This window comes from Nuphar pumila, chromosome 3 (genome assembly GCF_984573655.1).
Source record: "Nuphar pumila chromosome 3, dmNupPumi1.hap1.1, whole genome shotgun sequence".
Taxonomy (NCBI): domain Eukaryota; kingdom Viridiplantae; phylum Streptophyta; class Magnoliopsida; order Nymphaeales; family Nymphaeaceae; genus Nuphar; species Nuphar pumila.
The window spans coordinates 38,062,712-38,072,701 of NC_143251.1; the positions used below are offsets into that span (position 1 = coordinate 38,062,712).

At 39.1% G+C, this 9,990-nt stretch overlaps 1 protein-coding gene across 1 annotated transcript; it reads right to left on the reverse strand.

Moving 5' to 3' along the window:
* Positions 1 to 1,202: 1,202 nt before the first annotated feature.
* ITPK4 (inositol 1,3,4-trisphosphate 5/6-kinase 4) lies at positions 1,203 to 9,559 on the reverse strand. The gene is made up of 10 exons (XM_089999310.1): positions 9,480 to 9,559; positions 9,137 to 9,229; positions 8,963 to 9,031; positions 8,649 to 8,851; positions 7,783 to 7,936; positions 5,038 to 5,151; positions 3,149 to 3,211; positions 2,547 to 2,692; positions 1,944 to 2,079; positions 1,203 to 1,640 (listed from the first exon to the last, which is right to left on the reverse strand). Exons 3-10 carry the CDS (start codon positions 9,017 to 9,019, stop codon positions 1,503 to 1,505), a joined length of 1,011 nt encoding a protein of 336 aa, XP_089855436.1. The 5' UTR covers positions 9,020 to 9,031; positions 9,137 to 9,229; positions 9,480 to 9,559; the 3' UTR covers positions 1,203 to 1,502.
* Between the last annotated feature and the right edge of the window lie 431 nt (positions 9,560 to 9,990).

Sequence of the window (9,990 nt, forward strand, 5' to 3'; positions counted from 1 at the left end):
TGCGAGGAAAACCCCCAGTGGGGCCCCATGACCACCCTGCCTTACGCAGCCCACCTCTGAAAGCTACGGACACTCCTGTGCACCAGCGGGGTTTGATCCGGCACCCTCATCTCAGCACCCTCACAACCACCCCACTGGCCACACAGGCGACCCCAGAATATAGTTTCATGCTTTCTCCGGAGCATGTCAATTGAGCCAAAGAGGTACCAAAAATGTCAGTTCCTGATATTCAACCTAAATAAGAATTGAAAACCTGAACAATCCAAGGATTTGATCTCTTATTGAGCCCATTGATATCTTAAGCATAGAAGATAGCCCTCAAACTGCACCTGGAGTCTGCTCTATTTTTGGATAAGCAGATAGCTAGAAATCTTTGAGATAGCTGGATGGCCACAATGTCATAACCAGATCTCGGGTTACCCCTCGCTTGCCTATCAAAAAACAAAAAAAGGAAACAGCTAATTGGTACGAGTATTGAATCAGATCAAGTTACATGGATTTGAAGCATTTCAAAAGGAGTTGCATACTCCCTATCAGATTTGCCCAAATCCTGCACTAACTGGCCTAACATTTGGTTGCCTAAACTTGAACAAGCCTTTGGAAAACATGATTCCTCGAACCATCACAAAGAGCACCAACAGTACCCTTAGGGGGCGTTTGATTGCACAGACAGAAGCGCCCGCAGGTTACTGTTGTCCGTGCCCGACACAAACAGTGGACACACGGCACACCTGAAACACAGTGTCTCCCATGTCCAGCAGGACACCTTTTAGGTGTCCCACAGTGTTCCACCCCTTCTCTTGGAACAGTCGTGTCTGGGACACCTGGAACAAAAACCCAAAAAAGAAAAGAAATGGAACACCTGAGACAAAAACTCAACTTGTCCAGAATACCTCCGTGTCTGGCTATCAGTGTCCAGACAGACCTATTCTACACAGTTCTGTCCACGCAATCAAACACCCTCAACATTGAGAAGCCGTTTGTTACGCAGGACAAACACTGCCCAGAGACAAAACGGACCCCCATGGGGGTTGTCCCCTGTTTGCAAAGTACGTGGGCAGACAGGTGCTTTTTTGTCCCAAAATCTTGAGACACAAGAGTCGGACCCCCTAGGGTATCAAACTCCCCCTTAAGCACTGAAGGCTCACCGGATACTCTAGATAAAAAAAACAAGGGTTACATCAAAACTGAGGTTAGTTTAACTCCATATAAGGGATTTGACCAAAAGAGGATGGCGTTCAACAATAAAATGATATGAGCAAATATTTATGCTGTGCAACCCTAAAGCCCAAACAAGGCCAAGAAGTGAGACCTGGTGATGATATAACTCGTCTAAACATTTATTATCCAGTCTGGAGCATACTCCATATAGCAGAACAAGGAGTAAATGTAAACATACTACCATTTGGAAAATGACCTCTCACAAGAGTAACATTTTGTAAAAGGTAAACATAAAGAGCTTGAGTAGTCTGTGAATGCTAGCATGGAGGTTAACCTTTGCCTCATTTTGCTTTCCTTGAATCATGGGCACTCTTTATTGCTTCCCAAAAGGCTGGAACAGCAACATTATCTGGGATTTCTTTGAAAGATGGAAGATAATTAACATCAACAATAACATGGTCACCTGTTCCTATTTGAATCTGTAATGCACAGAAGGTACAAAGTACTAGTCAGATTATAGATCTCAGAGTAATTCCAATTTAAGAAGTTTGTGCTCTCCTCTTTCTTATAATGGAAATGTCACCTAAACTTTCGTTTCTCACTTGTGAACACATGAATCTTATATATACAGAGACAGGCAAGTGGGCATGCACATCGGCACATGCACACACGTGCTGTGACTCTTAGTAACTCTAGCCCTGTCGTTCAACTATTGACTAGTAGTCCCTTTGCATATAAAGCATGAGAAAGTTTTAGATCACATGGAAAGAGATGTCTCTTACCACAACATCAAATCCAAAAATGGTGAGGCCAAGTTTTCTTCTGAGCCACATTGCAGCACTGGAAACTAACTCAACATCAAGGGTTTTTTTGATATCTGAATCTGAATCTTCTGCCGCCATAGGAAGAGACTTTAAACTGCACCAGTGAAGGCAATAGTCAAAATCCAATCAGTGACATGATTGACCAATGTGTAACATAAAAAAGAGTACCAAATGTGTATGCATCTGTGCATCTGCATGCACACACAAGTACATGTGCAGGTGCATGCATAATAAAGTTTCTTAACAAAACACGTGCTTGGTGATCATAAAGAAAAGGCACCATCTAGGGATATCATAGGCAAGATGCGGTTCTTGATAAATGACCAAATACTAATGTGCAATATGATGACCACAAATACACAGTACAGATGAACAAAATGGCAGCAAGTTAGAGAAAAGTGGGTGTTTTGCCATGAAACTAGCATGCCTAGAAGATCAACAGTCCAGCCAGTTATTTCTTGCAATGCCACAATAACTATCATATATATCATACTGACATTCGAGCCAATGTCCCGCCAGCATGCCACACACACACACACAGAGTCCCAAGACCATGTGCACCTGTCAAACACAATTGGTTTAGAGCCACTGTTTGCTGATGACAATGACAGAACAGCAGCATTTGGTGTAGACTTTCTAAGAGCATGGAATATAGCATCACCCAAGACATAAAACTTGTAGAGAAAGGACCCGTGATCTATGTATTCCTGCATGTTTTGAAACAAATGGTTCCCAATTATGAAACTTTGACAAAAACAAGCAGAGAGTACATAAGAAAAAAATGCAAATGAATAAGTTTCCTGTTTACGATATGATATTGAAGTATCAAATTCAATTTACAAGACATGCAACAACAAAATCCACTGTAATGAAGACAGAGCAACAAGCACATTGAAACTCCATTTACAATATGTTAGTGACAGGCAACAGCCACCACATGTAGAACATTTGAGATTTCAGGCGTCTTTCCCATACTTGAATGCCTCTAATGCACATGAAATGCACTATCAAAATCTCAAGGTCTCTAATCTGCCACCTCAAAGTCCTTGTAGACAAGATGGTAATGTACTATTATACAACAAGAAAGAGAGACAATATAAATGACAATGGCATCTGATCCCGAAATAAGGAGATCAGGCAACACTTCTACAGAGGCAGTTTACCTGAACAATAGCTGGAAGTGGAACAGGAAGACCAGCAAAGTCATCCGTTTTAAATACTACAGCCTGCAGAATAAAGAGCAAGAATACTTATGAGCATATAGCAGCAAACTGAACAGAAAACTGGTTTAAATATCAGAAATATAAACAGAACGGTTCTCCATCATATAGCTTCTAAATGATGCTTGATCAAATGCTAAGTTTTTACATAAATACAACAATATACTATGGACCAATCCAAATGGGTTGACCCAGTTGAAGGGTCAACTCGGACAAGTCACTGGTTCAACAAAACGAGGTTTTAAAGTTGAGCTAAAGTTGATATGTACACTCAATTGCTGGAACAAAGACAGCAGCTTCTTGCCTCAACCAATTACTGCATTCCTCACTATCATTACCAGTATTTTTTCTATCAGTGTTGTAAAAATTAAGTCAGATCAGCCGGTTTTTACTGATCTGACCCAATTCCCTCAAATAATGACCTGCCTAAGCTCTCGTGTTAGCTGATACTTCCGTATGTAGTTAGCTATAGATACACTTGTATCAGAAAATATAATGCATTCTTTACATCTTCAAATTTACTAAACTCATTGAAATCTCTTACTCCACCAAACACGAGCTATAATATGACTCATTGTTTATTCTCCACTCTTAATTTATGTGCATTGTAATCAGCCTCACCCACTTTCAGTTTAGTCTTAGTTCCATCGAGGTATCCTCCTAGTCCTTTAACTTCTGTCACAGTCTTTGTAAACTTTGCCCAGAATGTATAGTTAGTCTCATCAAGCTTGATCGGAATCAACTGAATGTAGTCATGCTTGTCAATTTTGAGACAAAAGATTTAAATAAAGTTCAAAGTCAAGCAAATACACTAATAGGAGACACTTAACGTCAAATCTCTCCTAAAAAACAAGTTGCTGACCCTTGTTCCCTTCAAATAACTCAATACTTCAGAATATACAATCCCTTTGCATCCAGCAGTTATTTCACTGTGTTTATACTTTATACACAAAAAATGACCCAAACACAAGTGATCCAAGGCAGCAAAATGGCCAAACCAAATCAGAAATTGAGAACAACAAACTACCCCAGCTTGAACCAAGCAGCATATTGGGCAGACGCACCAAGACGGGTAATGTCAACATGCTATTATGCCCACCAGCAAAACCAATATAATAACCTTGAATTTTTCACTATTTTTAACCATTTTTACATGATAATCTCCACACCAACCTCCTACCTCTCTTCCAAGCTTTGATACCATCTCGAATGAAACCAGAGAGAGAGAGAGAGAGAGAGAGAGAGAGAGAGAGAGAGAGAGAGAGAGAGAGAGAGAGAGAGAGTTCTTTGACTCCATAATGAAAGAAAAAGGAAAAACAATTTCATGTCCCTAGACACTCTTTGACTGCACAAACAAGAAGTTGAACCAGTAGAATAATTCTAGGTCCAAGAGCAGCCAGCATATCATTTTGATGGAATTCTTTCAGCCTTCTCGAGAAAGAGCTATTTGCCCCATTCAAGATAAGGTAAGTATCACAATTTCCACCTCAAAAAACAAAGAAAATCTTCCTAAATGTGCTTGGTCTAGAATGAGTTGCTAGATCACACTAGAGAGCTATGGTGGCATAGTGCTTAGAAGAAATTCATGCATAGACCCTTAAAAGCAACGAGCTCACAACTCAAAAGTTGTTGTCATACTCTTACAGCTTTCAGTAAACAAACACCAACATTTTGCACTTTAAACAGAACTATTTGGTAGAGCACAGAATTCAATCTTTCATAAAATATCAGGAAAGCTTCAGTTGTTGTTTTAATTATAAAATTAATCAAGGCGTGTGGTAGATAAGTTGCACAAGGTGCCAAAAGTTATTAACGAAATAGGGAGTAAATACCATAGAGTGAGCATTAGGTACCCCACAAGCAATTTGTGGCTTTACAATAGCTGGAAGGCAGAGTTGTGCGTGAGACAGCTTTTCTCCAAGATCAGGCTCATTAAAATCATTAACCTGCATTTAACAAAAACAGCTAGAACAGTGACTAAACTAGTTTACAGTAGAAAATGTAAAAAAATCAAGATATGGTTGCCATTCATTATTGTTCACTAAGGAAAATATGTGATGCATCTTTCGAAAAGATCCCATCACAACTCAACTGACCATTGGACACTCATATTTAGAGGAATATAAGAAAAAACAAGATGAATGAAATAAAATTCAAATGGGAGTAAGAAGGTAAAGAAACACATTCTTTTTTTGATAGACAAAGGTTAAAAGATAAACCAAAAGCAATGATATTATAGTATGTCAAATTACTCTCAGGACCCGTCTGCATGTCACGAAAAACACCTGTTTTCTGTGCAAAGTTATAAAAAACGTCTAATTTCCATGCAATTACACAAACCAAAGAAACGAGATTTGCGTCTCATTCGAGGATCGCATTTCTACAAAAGGGTAAAATGCACAGACTTGTTTCACGACCACCCCCCATCGGAAAACAAATCCACGCATAATATTTCCTCTCTTTTCTGTCATGCACAAAGAGAGAGAGAGAGAGAGAGAGAGAGAGAGAGAGAGAGAGAGAGAGAGAGAGAGAGAGAGAGAGACGGAGGCGGAGGAAGCGGACAAAGGGCGGAAGCTTCTCAGATTCGCACTCCAGGATCACCATTACGGCCCTCAAATCCAAGGTCTCTCCCTCTCTCTACGTCTAGGTTTCAAGTGTCCATATTCGTTGATCTCATTGAGTTTTTGCGCGTTTGGGTTTTTCATGAATAATTTGGAAGAGATCTTGCTTTTTGTGGTTCTTTCAGTTGTTTTAGGGAAAATTTTCAATTGTTTGGTTCTTTTTCTAGAGGCGATCCAACTTTTGTGTGTGTGTGTGTCCGCTATGTTTGAAACCCTAGGTTTAAGGTTATCTCTAGGAGTCTAGGTTTAGAGCAATCTTAGTGGTATATCTGATTGATTTATTGCGGATTTCTGTTTTTTCTTATCGACTTGATTGGGATCTTTTGTTTGTGTGTGTTTTTTTATTTGGAAAATTTCCGCTTGTTTGGATCTTAGGAGAGGGGATCCTGCATTTTTTGTTTGATTTCATGATGTTTTGTGGAGTTGAATTCCAGATCTGATCTGGATTGGGTTGTCTGATGGGTAAGGTGCTTCTAGGTTGAATTTTTGTAAGGAAGAGGGTTTTGTGGTTGATATGTTTGTTTTTTATTTGTATTGTCTGTAGATCGGGTGATTTCTTCTCATGTTTTGGTAGATGGCGCGTGTGGGGAGTTCTAATTTTGAGTTATTGTTGCGGTATTTGGAAATAATTCTATGATTAGTTTATGGCTTAGCAATGGTTGAAAGTTGTGCTTTTGCATACATGGTTCACATATATTTTGCTGGCTTTTGCACCTTCCATGGTAATTAATGGGAACTAATTTTATTTCTTTAATATCTGATTAACTCGAACAGGAAATGCCTGTTACTGTGAAATTACGTATCTGATCTGAATTTCAGAAAATAGTGAAACACTTTATTTGGTTTCTGGAAATTTTGTCGATTTTTTCACCTTTCCCATGATAAGGATCATTGAAGAGATGATCATTTATAAGAATGTTTGAAATTTTTTTGGATGGGTGGGGTATTTTATCAATTTGGATCTTTCATGAGGTAATGCTTGAAAAAATCTACACCAAAGGTATCAACTTGTATCCATACTTATAATAATTACCTAACTGGTAAGTAGGAAACCAGATCCATGTATATGTGAGTTGGATTTGGGTATATAAAGATTCAACTTTGAGTCCCAACTTTTCTGTGGTGCAGTTGCAAATGCTAGAAAGTTGATCCATGCCACTTTTCCTCTCCATGGAACAAACATAGTATTTGAATTCTTGTTGAAAGCAAATGAAAGGAACCAAAAACCTTGCAGATATGCTTTCTTTGAGGATTCAGTTCCTTTGAAAAGCAAACGGATCCTCAGTTGGCACTTGGCAGTCGTTGTTAGTTACATTAAACAACTTATAATTAACAACTATTGAACTAACAAGGAAAAAAAATAAAACATAGAAAGCTTCTGATAATTGGCTTCTAATTAGCAACTGTTAATCTAACATGAAATATATTAAAAGTAAAGAAAATAAACTAGCTATCACAAAAAGTGAACCATAGTGGTTCAAATTAGATGTTGGGTTCCATGACATTGACTTGAATGTTCATTCATAATTTTTTTCCCAAGTTCAGTGGTTCACTGAGTTTCTCTTAAAGCTAGCACTCATGCACACATTTAAGATCTTGCATTGATTTTGGAAGCCAGATCTTCTTTACTGATCTCATCTTGCTGCACTCAACCAAAAGAATCAGTTTGGAAAAATTACTACACAAAATGAGACGGCTTAGAATTTAGAAATGTTAAATACTGGACAAGTAGTGGCTTTAAATCTACAACCCAACCAAAAATTGCATTATAGCAGTGGTTGGACAAAGGTAAATTCTTTTTTTATTAGACCTGACCAATTCATTGCAGCAGGGAGATGCATTCCAGTGGTGAAGAAATGTTGGCAACTAACAAAAATATTTCATGTTCTATGTTTTACTTCATTCATCCGCACATGCACTTCAAGAAGCAAAAATATGTCAAATAGAATGTAGTACCTTTAAAAACCGAGGTGCTCTAATTTTACATGAACTTCCACTGCTGATCTCCTCTAACCCTAGTAGAATTTGTTGAATCATATGTCGATCCAGTAATGGGTATATACTATCAAGTGGATCAATAACACAACAATCTGGGTGCCCCTGTAAATAACTGCATAAACCAAAATTTTACTAGAGGACAGAATATACTTTCACTGCAGAAGAAAATTAAAACAAAGGCAAGTCAAGAATAACAGAAAGATATCGTTCTTTAATGTCTATACTGTCATACAAAAACAGGATGACAAAGCACCAAGCATTTGTTTTCCTTTGTGTTCTTTAGTTTTCTTTGTCAGATAAGAGAACTAGAAATGCTCTTAGATTGAAAGAAATGGTAACAGAATGAGGACCGCATACAAGATGTCATCAATATACGCTAAGAGTAAATGTCAATGCCCCATAGAACAGCAACCTCAATCACCACCTTGTCATTGATTTCTCATATAATGCAGGATAATCCTCTCTCAAGCCAAAAAGAGCTCCTTATATCAGAGCACCTTAGCAGGCCAAAATAAATCATGTACAATTTTCTTTTTGTGCGAAAGGAACATATGCATATGGTGCATGTGCATCATTCAAACGAACAGGTATTAAATTAGTTGCTCGACTGCTTGAGGGTGTACCCCCCTATCAAAGCATATATGCGAAAATGTAATTTCATGATCGATATTATCCTCTAGGCCACGCCAATATCAATATGATGACAGTATATTAACAGAAGGAATCTTCAGTAACAAGATTCAGCAACCATGACATAGTGAAGAATGAACAAACAAGATCAAGGCGATTAACATATAGCGACATACGAACGAACAAATCAGCACCTTTGCAATTCCATCATTCCCTTTGACAAAGTAATCCCTCCGGCAAAGTCTGTGGTACCATTAACATCGACACTGATGATTTCATCGGTCGCTTTGTGGAGAATCACATCCACCCCCAGTAATTGAGGTGCTAAAGGGCGATCAAACACAATGGGAATGAACACCAATCCATTTTCAGTGGGGTTCTCAGGAAAGGCACCTCTCTGCCAAGTCCAACGCGAAGGACAATTATAAACAAGAGACTTTCAAACGCAAGATGCAAATAAACAAGAGTAATAATTGGTCCATTTCCAATTTATTAAAAAAATGACCACCTTAACGAAATCAGCCTGTCGAGAAGGCTTCATAACATATCCAACTATCACAGTCATTTTCTCTGACGTCTGAATCAGAAAAACAGGGAAAACCCAAATACCAAAACGAATAGAAAAATCAATTGCCACTATTGATCAACGAAGAAAACATTGAGCATAGGAGTTATTATCTACCGTTTTTCTTGAAACAACAGATGATCCAGCTGCAGTTTTCTGGAGCTAATCAAACGAATAGTCCATCACACATCATCTCCATTGCTGTGCTTCCTGCGCATGCAAGTCAACAGTGAATACCAATGCATGTAGGCCACATAATAAGATGAGTGATGGTAGTGGTGATGATGAGGATGGTTCGCGTAGGAAAAAACATATACTTTGCTACAGAAACACAACCATGTTCCGTAAAAATAAAGAGAAAAAGAAAGAACATGAAAATAGGAAAGCCAGGCACATCACCTAAAAGAGAAAAGAAAAACAGAGAGAGAGAGAGAGAGAGAGAGAGAGAGAGAGAGAGCACCTGCGTTGCCGGGATCCCCGAGAGGTGCGTCGGCGCGGCGCCCAAATGCAGCGTTGTAAACGACTATCCATCCCGAAGTGCGTCGAAACGTGGCATTGGGAATGGAGTTGGGCTGCCAACACCAGAACCGACGCAGCGTTTTGGCAACACACGGGCTCACCTGGCCACCCTCCATCTTGTGTTGGGCCCCACAGTATCCCCAAGATGGAGGGCAACCAAATGCAGTGCATACGTTTTATGTGCAATGTGATTGCACCTGATCGTCCCGTTTTCCAAACGGTGTAAGGCATCGGGAAACCACAACGTACCTCCGACGCCCTCGACACCACGTTCCCAAACAATGGACTTACAGTGGATTTTTTACGCTTTCAATAGTCCACCAGAAAAAGCAAAACTATCATTCATCATAATATATTATAGCAAGGTGACCCATTGGTCGGACGAGAATATATATATATATATATATAGAGAGAGAGAGAGAGAGAACTGAGCATATTATGCCCTATTTCGC